This window comes from Brassica oleracea, chromosome C1, assembly GCF_000695525.1.
Source record: "Brassica oleracea var. oleracea cultivar TO1000 chromosome C1, BOL, whole genome shotgun sequence".
Lineage (NCBI taxonomy): Eukaryota > Viridiplantae > Streptophyta > Magnoliopsida > Brassicales > Brassicaceae > Brassica > Brassica oleracea.
Genome location: NC_027748.1, coordinates 10,903,291 through 10,924,628, shown reverse-complemented (window position 1 = coordinate 10,924,628; position 21,338 = coordinate 10,903,291). Strand labels below are relative to the sequence as shown.

Sequence of the window (21,338 nt, the reverse complement as noted above, 5' to 3'; positions counted from 1 at the left end):
TGGCAAAGGTATGATCTAGCAATGTTGCATAGATCTAGATAGAATGGATTAGGAGAATGGAACCTCTGATTGTATGACTTGGTCTAGGTTCAAGATCGACCTTGGAGCTAGCTGGCAGTTGTGTTTACTGACTAGTAGCTGAGGTGATCTGACCAGACAAGTGTTAGATTGGATTTAGTCCAATGGATGGGAGATGTTATTCCGCTGTGCATAAGTTGAAATGATCTAAGCTAGGGAATGACTAAGGTAGTCTTGAGCTAAGATCTGAGTTAGCCCTCGCCTATGGACGATATTTTTAAATAAAGGGCAAATTTTTTAGAGGTTCGGTCAGTGTATAGACCGAGCGACGTAAGGCATCGACCGCGGCCTAGTCGGTCGGGATCGGGTCTTACAAGTTCTGTAAAGCTTCGGGACAGAAAGTATGCCTTCCGAAGTCTAAGATTTTTTTCTCTAGTAATGTCACAAGGGGAAGAGGAGAGAGAATAAGCCGGGAAAGTGGGATTGCATCAACAAGGGATTTGGGAAAATACTTGGGGATGCCAATACTACAGAAGAGAATTAACAAAGATACGTTTGTGGAAGTTCTTGAGAAAGTGGCATCACGACTATCAGGCTGGAAAAAGCAAACTCTAAGCCTTGCAGGAAGGGTAACCATGACGAAGGCGGTTTTATCTTCAATACCAATACACTCGATGAGCACAATATCCTTGCCTGTGAGTACGCTTAAGAAGCTGGATAGCTTATCAAGAAGCTTCGTGTTGGGCAGTGGACAACATCTAGTTTCTTGGGATAAGGTCTGCAGACCAAAGAGTGATGGAGGCCTTGGAATCAGAGGATCGAGAGATATGAATAAAGCACTGATAGCTAAAGTGGGATGGCGTCTTCTACAGGACACAGAAAGTCTATGGGCTCGGGTTATACGCTGTAAGTATGCAGTGGGTAATATTCATAACGTATCTTGGATGGCAGCGAGAAAGAATGGTTCTTCTACATGGAGGAGTGTGGCATTGGGGATAAGGGAGGTGGTTTCTAAAGGCCACACTTGGGTCATGGGGAATGGAAGAGAAATAAAGTTTTGGACTGATAGATGGCTATCAAACCAACCACTTACGGCAGTTACGGTTGCAGAGTTACCAGAAGGTTACGAGGACATAACAGCTAGAGACATGTGGGTAGTAGGTGGAGGCTGGGACTTAACTCAGATCGCTCCATTTGTGACTGAGGAGACAAGACTGGAGCTCGCAGTAGTAGTGGTTGATACTGTTACGGAAGGTGAGGATCGGTTAGCCTGGGGGAATACTAATAATGGGCAATTTACTGTAAAATCAGCTCATGACTTGATCACGCATGATGACACCCCAAGAACGTATAGGGAGAGTTCTTTAGAAGGATGTGGCATGTTGTGGCTCCTAAAAGAGTGCGAGTATTTCTCTTGTTAGTTGGAAAACAAGCAATCATGACAAATGCAGAGCGGTATAGACGGCACCTTAGTGGGACTGATGTGTGTCAGGTCTGCAAAAGAGGAATTGAGACGATCTTACACGTTCTGAGAGATTGTCCAGCGATGAGTGGAATATGGGAGCGACTTGTCCCAGCAGTGAAGATGTACTCCTTTTTCTCAAAGCCTTTACTTGAATGGCTCTATGAGAATCTGAGGGAGAATGGAGAAGGGAGAGGAATTATGTGGTCTACGAGCTTTGCTTTAGCTATATGGTGGGGATGAAAGTGGAGATGTGGGAATGTATTTGATGAGAATCGACTCTGGAGGGACAGAGTAGGTTTACTACGGAACTTAAGTAAGGAAGTGATGGTAGATAATGAGATCGAGAGAGGGCGGGGCATTGGGAGAAACAGGACCGAAATACTGGTGAGATGGACTGCCCCTCCCGAGGGGTGGATGAAGATGAACACAGATGGAGCTTCACATGGAAACCCGGGGCCAGCAAGTGCGAGGGGAGTAATGAGGAATGATAAAGGTTAGTGGTGTGGTGGTTTTGCTGTATTACTTGACAATTATAGATTGAGTAATAACCATTTGATGTAAAAAAAAGATTAGTACACAAATTTTAAAAATATTTGTAACTTTTATAAACATAAACATAATTAACTATCTATCCGAATTTTAATAAACATTTAAAAAATATCACAAAATATAAAAAGTTGATAAAATTGATGTAATACATCTAATATTAATAAAAAATTGATGATATTTTCAATTTTCTCACAAAAATTCGGATAATTGAAAGAAGAAGAAAAAAACGAGTACAAACAACTGAAAAATATCTAGCCGTCAAGAGAAAAAGAAAAAGTTTTTTTTTTAGTTTCAAGCCGATGGCCAGAGGCTTCTATAGCTCTGACATCGGTTTGTTTGATTCGCTTTGTTTCTTTTTCTTTGATTTGATTTACTTTCTATCACTTGGTTTGTTTAATTGTCAATTTATTTTAAATCTGGCAACGTTTTTTATTGTTCTTTTGTATGTTTTTTCAATGGATTTGGTAAGACAAAAACTTCGGTTCAATTGAACCGTTTAGAAAAAGTAATTGACAGATCTACTGCGGATGGTGGCGACGGGTCTTACCGGCTTCAATCGTTGATGTTCTTCATTTGATGGTGATGAAGTTCTTGCCGCAAACTATGATTACTTAGAAAGGCAACATGAAATTCTATGAAATGGTAATCTCTTTGACTCTATTATTTTCAATAGAGCAATATAAAGAGTTGTCTTGTCTCGATGACTCCTACTGGAGTATTAAAAATAGAGTGGCAATCGTTCCCAATTCAGTTTGAAACGTGGTGTTTTTTGGATTAATACGAAGATTATCTCTCTTGAGATTCAACTATTCCAGAAGCAAATATGGAGCTTTTATACGAAAAATCTTTGGTCATCCACACGTAAGATAGATTTGTGTTAGTTTACTTTGGATCCCTACTAGTGTATCTCTTTCTGAATTCTTTGCATAAAAGGCTTAATAATATCCAAAAAAAAACAACTGAAAAATACATTTATTTAAGAGCAAATCTCCAAAATAGCACATTTTTAAGTTTATGTCACAAAAATAGCTTTCAAAAACTAAAATGACCAAAATAGCATTTTATCTTTTGAAAAATTTAATTTTATTTAATTTTTCAAAATTTGAAATGTTATCCCAAAACCCAACTCCCCAACTCTAAACTCTAAACTCTAAACCCTAAATCCTAAATCCTAAACCGTAAACCTTAAATCCTAAACCTCACCCCTTAACTCTAAACCCTAAACCATAAACTCCACCCCTAGACTCTAACCCCTAAACCCTAAATCCTACCCCTAAACTCTAAACCCTAAACTCTAAACCCTAAATCTTAAACTCCACTCCTTAACTCTAAACCCTAATATCTAAATTAATTTATCGTTGGAGTATAAATATATATTTATCTCTTTTGATAAAATATTAAATAGTATTTTGGTCATTTTTATTTTTAGAGACTATATTTGTGATAAAAACTTTTTCGGTGCTATTGTAATTATTTTCTCTTTATTTAATCATCTCGTCTCGATAGATAATAAACAATAAACGATGATCTACAGCTTCCCTCTAGATTCAATTCCGAATCGTCTTCTCAGAACCCCCTAGTCTCTTTTCCTCTGATCGTCGACGAAACGACGCCGCATCTCACTCTCCGGCGGCTCCAATCATGGTACGTTCATCCATTCCATTTCCTCCAGATTCTATCCTTTTCTTTTCCAATCGATCACTCCTGAAAGTATAATTGCTGTAATCGATTCATTCAAGTGAATCTCTGAGCTTTTCCATTGTATAATCTTATCCTAATGTAAATGTTGGCCAAGCATCTGTGTATGTGATTGTGACGAGAGGTGTTCCTATTGAATCAGGCTGATAGGAGAAACAGGTGTAACCAAGTCCTGCTTCTAGCGTATCAGAGCTTTGGCTTAGTCTTTGGAGATTTGAGTATCTCTCCTCTCTACGTCTATAAATGCACTTTCTACGGAGGGTTGAGGCACCACCAGACCGAAGATACCATCTTCGGCGCGTTCTCTTTGATATTCTGGACCATCACTCTCCTTTCACTCGTCAAGTACATGGTCTTTGTACTAAGCGCTGATGACAATGGTGAAGGTAATAAGCACATATATGGTTTATTGATATTTCATTTGTTTGATGTTTAATTGTTGAATTTTTATGTATTGCAGGAGGGATCTTTGCTTTGTATGCTTTGCTCTGCAGACACGCGAGATTCTCTTTGCTTCCGAATCAGCAAGCGGCTGATGAGGAAATCTCCACCTACTATGGCTCTGGAGATGCTACTAGAAACCTGCCTAGCTCTGCTTTCAAAAGCCTTATTGAGCGAAATAAAAGATCCAAGACTGCTTTGCTTATCTTAGTCTTGGTGGGAACTTCCATGGTCATTACCATTGGTGTCCTTACACCAGCAATTTCAGGTAATCAGCTAGCCCTTTACACCAGATTTTACTTTTACATATCTAGCTAACACTATATCCTCCTCTTGTAGTCTCTTCGTCTATTGATGGCCTTGTGGCGAAAACAAGTCTGAACCACAGTAAGTAATGTTTGGGATTATCTTATGTTTATACATTCCGTCATTGTTATTTATATTTTCTTTTACCAATGTGTTACTTGCCTTAGGTACTGTGGTCATGATAGCATGCGCTTTGCTGGTTGGACTTTTCGTTCTGCAGCACCGTGGCACAAATAAAGTCGCCTTTTTATTTGCACCTATAATGATTTTGTGGTTGTTGTCCATTGCAACTGTTGGCGTGTACAATATCGTCACTTGGAACCCCAGCGTATACAAAGCTTTATCTCCCTACTATATTTATGTATTCTTTAGAGATACGGGTGTAGATGGATGGTTATCCCTTGGAGGGATTCTTTTATGCATCACAGGTAATATAGTCTTTTATATTCTAAAGTAAGACTCGACAGGTTTTCATGATATGTTATGTTTCATCTTGGTGATTGGTCTTTAACTACAGGAACGGAGGCTATCTTTGCTGAACTTGGCCAGTTTACAGCTACATCAATACGGGTGAGTTGAGCAACTTATTTAGCTCCTCATATCATGTAGCAGAAACCTCTTTGAAAGTTCCCTCAGCAAGCTTTAGGAATTGCATAGTACAGTTGCTAAGAGAATTTTTGTTTCTAAGAAAATCCATAAGCAATTGGTCACACGTATATTTGGGAAGGAATAAGAAAAATTATGATACACTATCGCAATCTGGTTATTGTTATAGTTATCTTACAGTCTTATTGTTCTATGCAGTTTGCGTTCTGTTGTTTTGTTTACCCGTGTCTGGTGCTTCAATACATGGGCCAAGCTGCGTTTCTATCAAAGAATTTTTCTGCTCTACCTACAAGCTTTTACGATTCCATTCCAGGTAATCATTTCACGTCTCATTCCTCTACTCCTTACAATCTCAATGAATCGCTGCGATTTTGGATAATTCCACTACAAGTCCCAAGAGTAGTACAGTCTTTCAAATGAATGAAGATGAGCCTTTAGTGTTTTGGATATTTTAGTGGTGCATTTTTAGATCCAAAGTTTCTGGTTTATTCTTCTCTACACGTGGTTATGCATTCATACACTCTTTACTCGTGTACTTTGTCATATGTGTTTTGCTCTTGTTCTTCAGATCCATTTTTCTGGCCTGTTCTGATGATGGCTATGCTGGCTGCAATGGTCGCAAGCCAAGCAGTGATATTCGCTACGTTCTCGATTGTCAAACAATGCTATGCATTGGGATGCTTCCCGCGCGTGAAGATAGTTCACAAACCAAGATGGGTCCTTGGCCAAATTTACATCCCTGAGATCAATTGGGTTGTCATGATTCTCACCCTCACTGTCACCATTTTTTTCCAAGACACTCGACACATAGCTTTCGCTTTCGGTAAGGGCTTAACCTTCCATCAAACTATAGTTATCATCTTTTATCATTGAGCTAATCCTTTTATACTCTCCAGGGCTCGCCTGCATGACTCTAGCCTTCGTGACAACCTGGTTGATGCCTCTCATCATCAACTTCGTCTGGAACCGTAATATCGTCTTCTCCGTTCTCTTCATCCTCTTCTTCGGAACCATAGAACTCGTCTTCTTTGCATCAGCCTTAGCCAAAATCCCAAAAGGAGGTTGGATCACTCTCTTGCTTTCCCTCTTCTTCACCTGTATTACATACGTATGGCACTACGGCAGCAGAAAGAAGTACCTATGCGACCAGCACAACAAGGTCCCCATGAAATCAATCCTAAGCCTCGGCCCGAGCCTCGGGATCATCAAAGTCCCCGGGATGGGTCTCATCTACACAGAGCTCGCCAGCGGGGTTCCCGCCACATTCACTCACTTCCTCATAAACTTACCAGCATTCTACCAAGTTGTCGTCTTTGTCTGCTGCAAAACTGTCCCCATCCCTTACGTACCGCAGAAAGAACGCTACCTTATCGGCCGGATCGGACCAAAAACATACAGGATGTACCGATGCATTATCAGAGCAGGCTACAAAGACGTGAACAAGGACGGAGACGATTTTGAAGATGAGCTAGTGATGAGCATAGCCGAGTTTATCCAGCTGGAATCCGAAGGCTACGGAGGATCAAACACTGACCGTTCCATCGACGGTCGCCTAGCTGTTGTGAAAGCCTCAAACAAGTTCGGTACAAGGCTCTCTCGGTCTATATCCGAGGCCAACATAGCAGGCAGCTCGAGATCGCAGACGACGGTGACAAACAGCAAGTCGCCCGTTCTGCTGAGGCTGAGAGCAGAGTATGAGCAAGAGCTTCCGAGGCTGAGCATGAGGAGGATGTTTCAGTTCAGACCAATGGACACTAAGTTCAGACAACCACAGGTGAAAGAGGAGCTGTTTGATTTGGTGAATGCTAAGGACGCGGAAGTGGCGTACATTGTTGGGCACGGTCACGTGAAGGCGAAGAGGAACTCGGTGTTTGTGAAACGGCTGGTGGTAAACGTGGCTTACTCGTTCTTGAGGAAGAATTGCAGGAGCCCAGCTGTGATGCTGAATATTCCTCACATTTGTTTGATTAAGGTGGGCATGAACTATTACTTGTGAGTGATTACAAAGAGTATCTGTCTATTGCTAAAATGTCTGTGAGGTTTTTGTTGTTTTGTTTGATGGTTCGAGTTTCACGAATATGGATATTGTGAAACCAATACGTTTTTCTTTTGTAATAAGAATATTTTTTTCACATTGATTTTTTTTTAGATTGGACATTTTGGTAAGGTGGACTTGGTCCCGTTTCAAGTCGGTGATCATACAAACATAAATAAAAAGCTCAGTTGGATCATATTCAATGTACAAGAAGCTGTGATGGTGATCTCTGAATTAAATTGACAAAATTTAAGCTTGAAAAAATAGAGAAATGTCAGAAGTGGGATTTGAACCCACGCCCTCTCACGAGGACCAGAACTTGAGTCTGGCGCCTTAGACCACTCGGCCACCCTAACTTTTGCTTTATTATCCACTTACATCATAATAGTCCTTCACTATATCGTATTCTCGCTTTTCATGGGTAGGCAAAAGAATCATGTGCGTATCCACCAAATACTCCTTACCAATGTTTGGAACAGGTTTTGATTGAACAAGTAATTATTGTAGAACCGTCTAAAGCTTCTTGCAGCAACATTTTCCAACCAACTCGGTAATAAAGGTGAAGACCGGAAACAACAACTTACTTCTATGATCTATCCAATGAAATTAAAGACCTCCAAACAAGAGATTGCAAAACTGAAGATTCAAATAGTTATAAAGAGGTCTAGAGAAAAGAAAGAACCAACACTAATCGTATCCCTTCCACGTTCACCAACAATGACAAAAAAACGAAAAAAAAAACAAAGCAAGGAAATTCCACGTTCATTCACATAACATATTAAAAGATCTAACATAAAGCTTCAAACACCATTTCACAACACCATTTTCTTGCTATCTGACGTAATCACTCACCATTTTGTAAACCTAGTCTTTCTTCTTGTTCTTCAATGGGCCCATTGGGATCTTGCTCAACACCTTCTCGTCCAACACTGCGTACTGCTTCTTGATCTCGATCATTGCTTTCTCACCTAATGGGTCGACCTTGTCTTCGTACTTGTCGTATACAAGAGGAACCGTGAAGAGCAGCACAAGAGCTGTTGCAACAGATAAAGAGAGTTTAGTCATCACTCATCAGGTGGGTTCAGCTAGACAAGAGAAGCAAACAACTAAACACGTTATGGAAGGATTAAGCATTTTACCTATGTATGCCAACGTCAAGAAATTGAACCAGCCACCCATGATTGATAGAACCCACAAGCCGACTATAGCCTATTCAAATCCAATAACATATTATAGCTGTCAAAGATAAGGATCAACACAGAAAGCACAAAGCTTCTACTCAAACTTACACAGAGAAATTTCTTGAGATCCCTTCCAGATGCAATCTCACGAAGAGAGGAGAGGCCACGGTTGATCTCGATTCTGAGTCCAGATGCAAGCTGAAGGATAGGCTCCTCAGGGATATGAACCTCAGGAATCTTTGGTGGTGACCTGACACAGAGAACCAATCATCAACATTTGAGAAACGAACCATATCAACCTAGGAACACGTACAAAAGCCTAGTCATAAACTCACTTGTTAATGAACATGGTGGCATTAGACCAGAGAAACAACACAGCGAGCACAACAATCATCACGTGGCACAGCAGAGTGAGAAGATGGTACTCCATCAACTCAAACAGAACCCACGCGGCCGTAGCACCGCCAAGCACACCACCAGACATCTTCTTATCCTTCCACATGAATATATCCGCCGCTGCAAATACAAACCATCATCCCATCTATTAAAGCATGAAACTTTATACACAAGACTACAACTTTAAGCAAACCCAGATCCTAAAAAAACCAGATCGGAGAAGAAAAATAAAAATAAAAACGTACGCTTTCCACCGCCGAGAACCTTGTGCACAGGCTTCTCCCTTCCGAACAAGCGGTAGACTTTCGATTTCATAGACGACGGAGACTCCGGCTTCTTCGTCTTCTTCTCCTTGTCCTCCTCCTCATCAGACGACGAAGACGACGATGAAGAATCACCGCCGTGGTGGATCTTCTCCGATATCTTATCCATCAACGATTCCCTCTCCACAATCTCCACAGCTGGCTCCGGAGCCGTCACAGATTCGTCGTGTTTGTGTTCCTCGGCCATCTTTTCTCCGATTCGATTTCACAAGCTTCCAAGCTACGCCTTTGAGAGATATATCTCGAAGCATGCCTTCAAATAGGAAAAAATAATAATCTCTAAATTTAATCTCGTCCGCTGGTATAATATTAATGATCTGAGCCGTTGGTTGGTTCGGTTCCGGATCGACACGTTCGGTAACTTAACTAGGGCCATCCATGGCCTTGGGGGAAAAGAAAAAGCCAAAAGGGAAAGCGATGGGAACATAAACAATTTAATGAGGAGGAATCGACCTGTGACGACGTCAGAGTTAACGGTCCCCGTCGTTAAGGACGTTCACGTGGCAGAGGTTTGAGCTAAGTAAGTTGGGGGATGTTCAGGTGTCACGCGGCTCAAGCAAGATGCTGTACGATTCAAATCCCTTGGTCGCAGGACACGTGAGAGAGATTCAGCGATTCGTACATGAGTCACGTTCTTTCTGTCTGCGGAACGACAAAACAGCATTACTATAGTATTATCATTATACTATTATATAGTTTGTTCAGGTACCAGCAGTAAATAAGTATATGATAAACAGTGTGATTATTTTATGATTAAGGAATCAATGTGTAAACAGGCAATTAGTAGTTGGGAAACAGTTTTTTTTTTCCTTCCTTTTTGGTGTTTTTGAGGTACTTTTTGTTTTTCTTTAACGAGGTCTTTTCATTGGAAAACTTGTAGACTTGTAGAATGTAGAGTGACAATAGGGCCCAATATGGCACAAAAGATGGATTAGACCTTAAATCACGCCCAGTACTAATTTCCACATGGGCCCAAGATAAAAGGTTTATTCGATCACAATAAACCGAAATGAAGACTAACCGTAACTGCAAACCGAAAAATGATGAACCCCAATATTTTGTCTTTTGGAATTTGGAGGCTTAGAGAAAAGAAAAACAGACAAATGAATTTACCTTGCACATGGAAGACGATGTGAAAACACATATAGAAGCTCCATTGTCCTTAACCCCATATCTGTATTTTGTGAAGCTGACCGATTATTCTTCTTTTAAATCTGATATAACAATAATATAAATGAAGCGATAAGGTAATAGCGAGAAGAAAATGGTTAAAACAAAAATAATACCTTTGACTATAAAAGAAACAGCTATTGAGAGACGTGAGAGAAAGTTTATTTTTCTTCTTGTTTGGTCGAAAGAGCAAAGACGAGGTTATATATATTCACGATGAAAGCTATATTTTCGGTCCGGACGATTCTACCCTTATAAAATACTTACCATAAATTTCTATTGCCTTTTTTATTGCTCAAATTTCTATTGCCTTTTTTATTGCTCAAATTTCTATTCGTATTCACTCACAGTCACCACAGAATACTAGTTGGATTTGGTTTTGGTTTCCATACATTTCACTGAAATACACAAATCAAAGAAATTAAAAATATAATCAAATGATACATTTATTAAATATAGAATTTGTGCTCCCTACACACCACTTTTCCCCTATTTGCACTCCATATCCTATATCCCACCAAAAAATTTCCCCCCATCTTTACCTTTCTCCCCCCATTCAATGATATCCCACCTTTGTTAGTATAGCTAGCTAATTTGCTCTATTAAATAAACCAAACCGTAAAAGGTCGGGATAAGGCTAAAATGGTCATTTACAAAACAGGCCGAGGGATTACACAAAAGAACATCCTTATGGAATATCCGTTGAATCACGCCACCTAATCATCAGGTTCAACTGTTGACCTTCTTCTCCCCTTCATTCCCATAAAATGGACTAAACTGAAGCTCATAAAGAAGCCCATAAGGCTTTTTAATGAGGCCCATTATAAATCCCTAAACGACGCGTTTCATCGGAGAAACCACACACATTTCTGCAACACAGTTCCTAAACCCACTTAAGTGCTCGCTGTCTCCTGTCTCTGTCAAGTCTGGACAATGTTGCTCCGTCGTGCAACCGCCGCATTACCCAAAACCCTACAAAACCTCCGGCTATACTCTCCGGCAGCCACCTCCGCATTACCCCTAGAAACCCAACTAGACTACCTCCCTGGATTCCCGCGACCCGACCCGAAGCACGCGGAGACGATCTTGGCCGTTCCACGGTCTGATTCCGGCAAGAACATATCGGCGAAAGAGCGCAAAGCGGGCCGAGTCCCTTCGATCATATTCGAACAGGAGGATGGACAGCACGGAGGGAACAAGCGGCTTGTCTCAGTTCAGACGAATCAGATCAGGAAGCTGGTGACTCACATGGGTTACTCCTTCTTCCTCTCTAGGATTTTCGATGTCGAGGTTCGGTCTGAGCTTGAGTCCGGTGAGGTCGTTGAGAAAGTCAGGGCCTTGCCCAGATCGGTTAAGTCCCCCTTTTTTATTGAGACATGATTTGGATCATAAGTGTGGTGTTTGTTTGTGTACATTGCGTTAAAGTCATCTGGTCTGATTGTGTTGGGTTATTAGTGTATGTAATTAACTAATCTAAAACAACTTTCAGATTCATTTGCACTCTGGAAGTGATGCACCGCTGAATGTGACATTCATAAGAGCTCCTCCTGGTACTCTGTTGAAGGTTGATATCCCTCTTGTCTTCATTGGAGATGATGTTTCTCCTGGTTTAAAGAAAGGTAACAAAAGTCTTTACTTTAGTTATAAAAATTGTAGTTCCTTTGTTTTGATTTTCAGTTATTCCCTTCTTGGATTTGAGCGAGAGGCCGAGAGCTAAGCTTTGGCGACAACAAATAATTATATTTGATGTTTTAATAAACTTTAACTCGACAAGGGAGAAATCTATTTGCAAAAACACATTATGTTTGATGATTTATGCACCGTTTGCCATATTGCATGATATATCTTTGTATAAAATGACCTCTAGCGTTGTTTAGTGGCTTGTATCTCAGTTCTGTCACTTTTTTAAATTCCATCCCCATTTTTTTTTTTTTTGGTATATTGGCAGCTTCTAGTTTCTTGTTAGAATTTAATACTGTTCACCATTTTTCTTGATCTTTCTGCAGGAGCATCTCTGAATACCATCAAAAGAACCGTAAAGTTCCTATGTCCAGCAGAGATCATCCCTCCATATATAGAAGTAGATCTCAGCCACTTGGACGTTGGACAAAAGCTAGTAACCGGAGACCTCAAGGTTCATCCAGCGCTAAAGCTTATAAAGTCCAAAGACGAACCAGTCGTTAAGATTGCCGGAGGACGTGTCAGTGACCAACAGAAGGACCAGGGAAAGAAGGACCAACCGAAGAAAGACCAAACAAAGAAATAAACCGGTGAGTGAGTGTGAGTCACATTAACCGGTGTAAACCAAAATGTTGCTCATACTTGTCTTTTGATTCTGCAATGCATCTTTCTTTTACATGTGAACGAGTTTATTTACAATAAGAGTAGAAATGGAACCAAACACAAAAATTTGATCTTTCAGTTTCGAACGTGTTTCTTGCCTGGTACAGTCAAATGTAGGCTTTGATGATTTGTTGATCATCACGACACGATCTGTTTTAAGCTGAACAGACTTCTTGAAAATCTTCATCATCTTCACGTTACCCTCTTCTCTTAATGTCTGCATGTTTATTAATACTAATCTAACTCTGGCGTAACCATTACATTTAGGGGGCTTATTGTACTAAGGATTTGGGGGAATTCTGGTTTTTGTTCAAATCTCTCCTTATTGTATCTAGTATTTATAAAAGTTCTATCAAATCCACTTGAATTAATCATTTATTCAAACTCTTTCAAATCCCCCCGGAAAACAAGGATTTCACTCCTAATATTTACCAAGAGTTATTTTGAATTATTAGGTAATTGGTTTTATAGACAAAATTCACCGGAAACAAATACCATCTAATGAGATGGTATTTCAAAATAAATAAATAAAACAATTTTGTTCATCTTCTTCGTCTAATCAACGTCGTTTGTCTCTTCTTTATTAGCTTTGGTCTTTTGACAGTGCCAAGACTAGAGATATTTGAGTGTCAATTTTAATTCGATGGAGGAGTACCAAGTGCAGTTAACTATGGCGATCTACATCTTATCATGATCCCAGAAAATGCACATCTCAGCTTGAGTCGATGTGCGGCTTGCCCTTGGATTTTGTCGTTAAACTTATGTCACGTGGAGGATTATGATCATTTGATTATCAGGATCATGGTTTAGAGGAATCATAATTATCTAAATCTCAAACTTTTTTTTTCCATCTCTTTGTGTTGATGTTCATATCCAGTTTTGAAACCATCCAAGTTACCACGACAGAAGTGGAGATTCTGGTCAAGCAAATGTATTATATCCGTGCAGACAGTGTTGAGGAAGTCACAATCGTGTGAAACAACAACCAAAGTCTTCTTCCAGCAGCATATACTCCTCTAACCAGAGAACTGCTCTATGGTTGAGATGGTTAGTGGGTTCATCTAACAACAAAAGAGTAGGTTGCACAAAGAGAGCTCTAGCTAACGATATTCGCATCCTCAATCCACCACTGAAATGACACTTAGAACTAGGCTAAGCCACCTAAACATCCTATTATGAAACATCAACACCCATGAGTCAAGACCTAGGACACCCGAGCACGTACATAACCAGATAATAGCATTGCACTAGAAACTAAACCTAGAACGTTTGAACACTGGTCCAACATAACTTGTTGCTGAAGGAGAGTCTGGAGTAAGAAATTGCTTCAGATGATACATCATGTGGCACTGAACGGCCGGCTGCGGGTCTCTCAAAGAGATCACCCGTAAACACATCACCACCAAATGGGAGAAACAGAGACCAAAATAACCATAGAAGAGCAACAATAAAGAACTTTGTTTTTTTTTCCATGTACAGTCTATTCTTCTACAGGATATAATCACACTTTAGAAGTCCTAAGTGAAACAATTGTTATATACAAATCACGTTTGGTTTGCACTTTTTTGTATCATTGTAATATCTTTGGAAATATTTTTTTTATTATTTTAAAAGTCTAACAAATCCCTCATCAAAATCCCTGATAAAATCCTTAAAATCCAAATAGATTCATCTAAATCCCATCTAAATCCCACCATATATGAAATCCCTAGTATTTTTCCAAATCCTTAATACAATAAGTTAAACATATGATTAGCAAATTGAGTTGACAAGAAATAGAAAAATATATTTTAATAAGTTGTAGTTATCCTCTTTTTGGGTCAACTAAGTTATAGTTTATACAAAACAGCAAAGTGTTACAAAAGAAAAATATACAAAACAGTAAATACATGAATATATATAACCTAATATATATTCACAACGTAAGCATTGGTAAAACTAATTTAATTCGAAAATATACTTATCATGTTACGGTAAAACTGTATGCAATATAAAACAGTACAAGCACTAGGCCTGGGACTTATTATCCGAGATCCGGATTCAATCCGAGATCCGCTCCGGATCCGCTCCGAAAATAGGATATCCGGAGTGCCCGGATCCGAATCCGGATTGTAAAATCTTGGATCCGTGCAAACCGAATCCGGATCCGGATATCGTAATTTTTAGGTCCGGATATCCGGATCCGGATCCGTATTTTTAAAAATGCATTATTCTGTTTCATTCATTTGTCACCAATTAGACCCTAAATATAAGTTTAAACTATGCACACAGAGTTAATATAGATGTCACTGTCATGCAATGCAACTTAATGAAAATATACAATTTTTCATTGATATTCCAAAAAAAAAATTATTGGTAAACCCTTCTATCTATTTATCGGAACTTATAACAAAAAAAATATCATTATTCATATCTACCTCTAAAAGATAAACAATTCTCTTCGTTTTCAAGTTTGTTTTTGTTACCATATGAACTACAAAGAAAGTGTTCCAGAAACTCCATCACAGATCTAGATCTTGCCGCTGTCTAACTGACATGCAAGCGACTCAATGAGATTTCAGAATGTTCTTCGGTCTACATGGTATTGGACATGTTCAACATTCCTTTGGGTTTTGTGGCTCGGACGCCTGCATCATTTTATATGGATTGTTATTGTCACGAAAACCCAAAGGCAATATACTTTTAAGTTTATGTTTCTTCTTAATCAAATTATGCAATTCCAAACTTATGTTTCTTCTTAATCTAATTACAAATTATGTAATTTTGAGCTCTTATTAACAATATAAGCAATTGGTCATCATATTGCTTTGTTATATAACGATTTTCAAATTTGAATCAGTTGTTCAAAGTATATTTCTGTTATACACCAATTTTTAGAACATTGTAAATCAGTTGTTCAAACTATTTCTCTATTATATACTGATTTTCAAAACATGTTAAACACTGTTATACTTAACATGACTGATATGTTATGATTTTAATAATATTTAGCATCTCATTTAGCTCATTTTAATCATTTAGATTGCAAATATAAAATTTTGGTGCATATATTTGTTAATTTACATTTGACATGGTCTAGATTGCACTTATGGAAGTTTGGGGTCAAACTAAGAGGATATCTGCAATTTCATGAGTTTGGAGCCAAATTGAGATCAGAGCTAAATGTAAGGGGACGTGGGCTAGAGTTCTCATTCGAAAGTTTGAGGCTGAATTCGAAGATCAATCTGCACAGTTTTATAGTTAGGGATTAAATTGAGAATAACAAAAAAGTTGAAGGACCACACGCGCAAAAAGGAGAAAACTCACCATTGTTGCTCGAGCTTTCTACGAGAAGACTGAAGCGAGGGCGACCAGCTGGCCACCACGTCGGATTCATGTCGAGGATGAAGAATTTGAGGTACAACGGCATACCATAGCGTGATATGCAGGTCACTGTCATAGAATAAAAGATTGATCGATCGACAGATCAATCTGCACAATTTTATACGGTCGATCGCTGGTCCATCAGTGGCAAACACAGTCAAAATACGGTCGTTGCTTTTGACGTTTGCGTTTCAAAAAATGGAGTTTGTGTTTGTTTTAGCCTTCTATATATTTTTTATAATAAAAACCTAGATCTATTTCATTTTCTCTCTTAAAAACTTGTGATATTATGAATCTCTTGGATCTTTAAAGCAAGTTTAATGATTGTCATGAATATCGGTGAGTAGTCACGGTTTTTTTTTTAACGCTGATTTATTATGATATTATAAATCCGACAACCGACAATACTACCTGCGTTACAAGGATCTACTCCTAACTGCATCATCTGAGCTGTCCTACGAAGATCACGCCTGACCGAGTTGACTTGCACCATGTTGAAGATCACTTGTAAGTCTTTTCTCCGTAGCCTGCATAATTGTTTAATAAATCGATTTCTCTAGGAATTGAACCTGGACCAGGTGGTGTAGAAGCATTAATAAACTATTAGTCAAACCATTAGTGGGTTAGGTAGATTAGAATTCCACGTCACTTTGTGATCTATGGGTTAGGTAGATTAGAATGACCAAATGAATTTTTACGATATTTATTTCTTGATTAGCAATGTTCAATTACTTATTAGGTGTTTTTGGTAAACTTTTCAATTGTCGTAGCCCATTGGTAATAGTAGTATTTAGTCACTGGTACAAATAAATTTAATTTTCAATGTGACATGAACAATTATATTTAATATTTATTTATATTTTTGGTAAACTTTTTAAAATATGGTAGTAAATTATACATCATCATTAAAATAAATATATTCAAATATGACATTAAATAATATAAAAATATAAAAATATAATAATCTTTTACAAATATTAAAATATTTTTTATTTATATTTTTCATAATTATACAAATTTATTACTAATAAAGATTCTCAATTTTTTTTTTCAATTTTATAAAAAAATTGTCAATTTTTAATCATATTATCATTAGTTTCTTTTATATGTCTATAATTTTAGAAATGCTGTTTAGTTTTATCCAACTTTTATATCAAATTTTATAACATTTTTTTATAACAATTTTTTTATTAATTTTATACAAGTTGATTTAATATATATTTTTATCTAAAAGAAATAGATACAAAAAATTTCTAAGACTATAATTTTAAATATTTACATATCTATTTTAGAATAAACAAAACTGTTTATTTTATCTTAATTTATGTTTAGTTAAATAAAAAATTATATTAAAATATTAGTAAGAAAATAATAATAATTTTTTATTTTTATATATAATTTAAATTTAAAAATTTTATTACTACACATGGTGCGGAAAAACACCTAGTTTATTAAACATAATTAGGTAATTCAACATCTTATTTCAATAGGGACATATCAGATAGTTATTAGTTTATGGCATATTCCAACCATTGTTCTATCACAGTTACGTTTTGTACGTGTATAAAAGGAAAAATTGGAGGTTTAGAATTAACAATATAGTTATCTTATATATGTTTTATATTATTTGTAATGGAGATGTAAAATTTTGAAATTGCAAGGAAAGTAGATACGTTTGACTCTTCACTGGTAAAACGGAGTGTCAAGTGGGATGAGTTGCTTTTAGTGATGTGAAGCTTCTAATCTTGGATGTTGATTGGTCCCATTGGTGTTTATTTTATCTGAATAGAAGCATAAATTAATTATAGCTCTTGTCCTGAGTTGCAATGGACGCATCTAAAGATTGTCGAGAAGACCCGTTTGGTGTTTGGCTATTGACTTAGAAAACGAGAAGAAAGTGATGAGAGTTGATTTTGTGCATTAGGAGGGGTTAGTGAGAGTATAATTTATGTAGAGTTGGTTGATTGTAATGAAGATGTATGGTCAAGACGGAAATGTAGTAGTTCATGAAATACGACATGAACTACGACATCAGACGAGGATACAAGGGTTGATCGAATCGGTGAAAAGGCATCAAAGGAAGATTCACTGAGAAGTCAGTATAAAAGAAGTATTGATGAAGAAGTAATCGATCTTAGAGAGAAGGAAGATCGGCTTATTCGTCAAAGGAGCATTTATTAAAAGTTTCCATTAGATAGGTTTTTAGATCTAGGGTTTTCCTTTAAAAGTATAAAGAGGAGTCTTGGCCCTGCGTGTCCGTTTAAAAAACACAGAAAGAGAGCTTTTAGCAATAGTAAGGTTTCAAGTCTGAATAAGGAGAAGCAAAACGTCTAGAGGTTAAGAGTTTGAGTGGTTCATAGACTGCTTCAAGTATGTGAACAAGTGATGTTAGTCAACAAGTCAAGGTTTGTCTTGAGCTTGCTTGAAGAATTGCTTTTAAGAACTTGTATGTGCTTTTAAAAGGATTAATCTAGTCGTATTTCTTGGAAAGAATTGTCCATGTGTTACTGTGTGTTATAGTTGGTGTAGCTTGATTATCTTACAATAACAAGTGGTATCAGAGCGGGTATCTGTGTTTGTTTAAACATGTAAGATGCTGCGGAGTAAGATGGACAGCTACCGTGAGATGTTATCGCACTCAAAGGTGATCCTGGAAATCTGGAACTGCAGCTTTTGGAAGGCGCGAATGAAGGCTACAGTCAAGGGTATAGACCCGCTGGCGTGGAAAGCTGTAGAATCTGGTTGGACAGCACCAATTGCTCGAGTTGATGATGGGAAAGATGTACCCAAGGGAGAGGAGCTCTGGACTGATGAAGAAAATAAAATGGCCAAGTTCAACGCTAGAGCTCTTACTGTCATTCATTGCAGTGTGGCAAGAAAACAATTCGAGTTGATTCAAGGGTGTGAAGCAGCAAAAGACGCAAGGAACATTCTTCATCTTCACTTTGAAGGAACATTGAAGGTTCAAAGCTCCAGAAAAGACATGCTTGCAACCAGATTTGAGGAACTCAAGATGGAGGAGCACGAATCAATTGGTGACTTCAGCTCCAACCTTAGCTCACTAGTTCAAGAAGCTCTGATGCTTGGTAAAAAATACAAAGAAAAGAAGCTGGTGAAGAAGTTCTTGAGATGCCTGCCAGCTAAGTTTATGCCATACAAGGCAGCGATGAGTGTATCCTTGAACACTGATGAGATGACCTTTGATGAAGTAGTTGGAATGCTTCAGGCTCATGAGATGGAAGTATCTGGTGATAAGAAAGAAAAAGGAATCGCTCTAGCATCGGTTGAGAAAAGTGAAGTCATGGATAATGATCCAGTGAGTCTGCTAGTCAGGCGATTTGACAGAGCCTTACACAAGGTGGAGAAAGGACAGAAGAAGTTCGTTCCGGGAAGAAAGATAGCTGCTGAACCTGACAAGGGTAACAAGAAGGCAGATGTCAAGTGCTATGAATGCATGGGATATGGTCACTTCAGAACCGAATGTCCAACGTCGAAAAGAAGGGAATTTCAGTGTCATGGGTGCCAAGGGTTTGGTCATACTCAAGCTGAGTGTGAGGCAGATGGAAAGAGGAAAAATGATAGATCCAGGATTGGAATCAATGACAGAACGTCGAAAAGAAGGGAATTTCAGTGTCATGGGTGCCAAGGGTTTGGTCATACTCAAGCTGAGTGTGAGGCAGATGGAAAGAGGAAAAATGATAGATCCAGGATTGGAATCAATGACAGTGACTCTGAAAGTGACAGTGAAGAAGAGCTGAACAACTTTGTGGCTTTTCTTGGCATAACTAACTTTGAGTCAGGTTCTGAAAGCGATACTGAACCGGAAAGAGAACTGGATGAAAGCTATAAGGAAGTTCGTGAAACATTGATCAAATTCAGCATGGAGAATCTCTCTCTTACTAAAGAAAAAGAGAGACTAGAAGCTGAACTGTCTCTCGTTCGACTTGAACTTCAGAGATAAGAAGCTAAATTGGCTAAGGGGAGTGTCAGATTAATCAAAGAAAAACTAATCCTTTCCAAACAAGATGAAGAGCTCAGAGAGGAAGTTGTAGCTGAGAGAAAGGTGTCGGCGGATCTTCAGGCAAAACTTGATCAACAGAACAAAAACATCAAGATGCTCACTGGAACTAAATAACTGGACAAAATCATGTGTGCTGGAAGGACTGAAAACTCTCATATGGGACTGGGCTACACGGGAAGGCAGAGTGGAGACACATGTAAGACAAACTTTGTGTCAGGGACCTATGCACATGCGGAGGAATTCAAGATTGAACCGACAGTGCATCAGACGTCTGGATGTTTCTTCTATGGGAAGTTTGGTCATTACAAAAGGTTCTGCTACAAGTACCTTAACAAGGTTAAGAAAGTGTGGAAACAACACAAGTTCTGGCGAATCGGAAAAACTAACCAAGTGTGGATGAAGAAAAATGATCTGTATTCAAGGACAGTCAACAGTGGCATCAGTGGAGTTAGGTGTAACATGGCGCTGGTCACAGAGGATTCTGATTCAGATGAACCATGGTACTTTGACAGCGGATGCTCCAGACATATGACAGGAAACTGAGTATCTTGAAGGAGTGACAAAAGTTAAAGGCGGAAAGGTCACATTTGGAGATGGAGGATATGGAATCATCAAGGGAAAAGGCAGTACCTGCAACTTAGACTTACCCAAACTGGTGAATGTGTACATCGTCAAAGGACTAAAGGCAAATCTGATTAGTGTGAGTTAACTGTGCGATGAAGGACTCACAGTGATGTTCTCAGCAACTGACTGTCGTGCAATCAATGCGTATGGCGTGACAATATTGCAAGGAATCAGGTCAGGAAACAACTGCTACATGTGGGAAAAGCAGATCAAATGTATGTCAGCTCAAGGGAATGCGGAACTGTGGGACCAACGGTTGGGACATATGAATGTTAGGAACATGAAAAATCTGGTGCATAAAGACTTGGTTCGTGGGGGTGCCAAAGCTCCGGATTGATGACAAACTTGTGTGTGGGGAATGCAATCAGGAAAAGTAAGTAAAAGTACAACACAAGAAGGTCCCTGATGTACAAGCGTCAGCACCACTTGATCTAATTCATATGGATCTCATGGGTCCCATGCAGAAAGAAAGTATTGGAGGCAATAAGTATGTGTTTGTGCTGGTAGATGATTTAATCGCTTCACCTGGGTTCGTTTCATCAGAGAAAAATCTGAGACTGCCGAAAGCTTTAAGATCTTGGCTCTTCAACTCATGAATGAAAGAGGAGGAATCAAAAAGATACGCAGTGATCATGGTGGAGAATTTGAGAATGGAGTTATATGGAATTCTGTGAACAAAAGGGTATTACTCATCAGTTTGCAGCACCTAGGACACCACAACAGAATGGGGTTGTTGAACGAAAGAATCGGACGCTACAGGAAATGGCTCATGCAATGATTCATGGAAATAAGAAACCTC

At 38.6% G+C, this 21,338-nt stretch overlaps 3 protein-coding genes and 1 non-coding gene across 4 annotated transcripts; 2 read left to right on the top strand and 2 right to left on the bottom strand.

Annotated features, from left to right (window-relative positions):
* Positions 1 to 3,512: 3,512 nt before the first annotated feature.
* LOC106306847 (potassium transporter 3) lies at positions 3,513 to 7,240 on the top strand. Its single transcript, XM_013743619.1, has 9 exons — positions 3,513 to 3,676; positions 3,873 to 4,116; positions 4,191 to 4,439; positions 4,511 to 4,558; positions 4,645 to 4,905; positions 4,995 to 5,047; positions 5,282 to 5,396; positions 5,652 to 5,906; positions 5,980 to 7,240. The coding sequence occupies exons 1-9, from the start codon at positions 3,674 to 3,676 to the stop codon at positions 7,077 to 7,079; spliced, it is 2,328 nt and encodes a 775-aa protein (XP_013599073.1). The 5' UTR covers positions 3,513 to 3,673; the 3' UTR covers positions 7,080 to 7,240.
* Positions 7,241 to 7,390: 150 nt separating this feature from the next.
* Positions 7,391 to 7,474, bottom strand: TRNAL-CAA. Its single transcript has one exon. It is a non-coding gene; the product is annotated as a tRNA-Leu (tRNA).
* A 303-nt stretch (positions 7,475 to 7,777) lies between these two features.
* LOC106306856 (reticulon-like protein B1) lies at positions 7,778 to 9,282 on the bottom strand. Its single transcript, XM_013743631.1, has 5 exons — positions 8,941 to 9,282; positions 8,635 to 8,815; positions 8,408 to 8,549; positions 8,258 to 8,327; positions 7,778 to 8,152 (listed from the first exon to the last, which is right to left on the bottom strand). Exons 1-5 carry the CDS (start codon positions 9,203 to 9,205, stop codon positions 7,983 to 7,985), a joined length of 828 nt encoding a protein of 275 aa, XP_013599085.1. The 5' UTR covers positions 9,206 to 9,282; the 3' UTR covers positions 7,778 to 7,982.
* A 1,761-nt stretch (positions 9,283 to 11,043) lies between these two features.
* LOC106342599 (50S ribosomal protein L25-like) lies at positions 11,044 to 12,726 on the top strand. The gene is made up of 3 exons (XM_013781576.1): positions 11,044 to 11,538; positions 11,678 to 11,807; positions 12,195 to 12,726. The coding sequence occupies exons 1-3, from the start codon at positions 11,122 to 11,124 to the stop codon at positions 12,452 to 12,454; spliced, it is 807 nt and encodes a 268-aa protein (XP_013637030.1). The 5' UTR covers positions 11,044 to 11,121; the 3' UTR covers positions 12,455 to 12,726.
* The last annotated feature ends 8,612 nt before the right edge of the window (positions 12,727 to 21,338 follow it).

What these genes read in the sequence shown, in the direction of transcription:
- LOC106306847 (XM_013743619.1), top strand. An exon ending in CCTTACACCAGCAATTTCAG is followed by an intron (nt 4,440 to 4,510) that starts GTAATCAGCTAG and finishes CTCCTCTTGTAG; the next exon opens with TCTCTTCGTCTATTGATGGC. An exon ending in ACACATAGCTTTCGCTTTCG is followed by an intron (nt 5,907 to 5,979) that starts GTAAGGGCTTAA and finishes TATACTCTCCAG; the next exon opens with GGCTCGCCTGCATGACTCTA.
- LOC106306856 (XM_013743631.1), bottom strand. Translation starts at nt 9,205, where the DNA reads ATGGCCGAGGAACACAAACACGACGAATCTGTGACGGCTCCGGAGCCA. An exon ending in GGTTCTCGGCGGTGGAAAGC is followed by an intron (nt 8,816 to 8,940) that starts GTACGTTTTTAT and finishes TTGTATTTGCAG; the next exon opens with CGGCGGATATATTCATGTGG. An exon ending in GCCACCATGTTCATTAACAA is followed by an intron (nt 8,550 to 8,634) that starts GTGAGTTTATGA and finishes TCTCTGTGTCAG; the next exon opens with GTCACCACCAAAGATTCCTG.
- LOC106342599 (XM_013781576.1), top strand. Translation starts at nt 11,122, where the DNA reads ATGTTGCTCCGTCGTGCAACCGCCGCATTACCCAAAACCCTACAAAAC. An exon ending in TCAGGGCCTTGCCCAGATCG is followed by an intron (nt 11,539 to 11,677) that starts GTTAAGTCCCCC and finishes AACAACTTTCAG; the next exon opens with ATTCATTTGCACTCTGGAAG. An exon ending in TTCTCCTGGTTTAAAGAAAG is followed by an intron (nt 11,808 to 12,194) that starts GTAACAAAAGTC and finishes ATCTTTCTGCAG; the next exon opens with GAGCATCTCTGAATACCATC.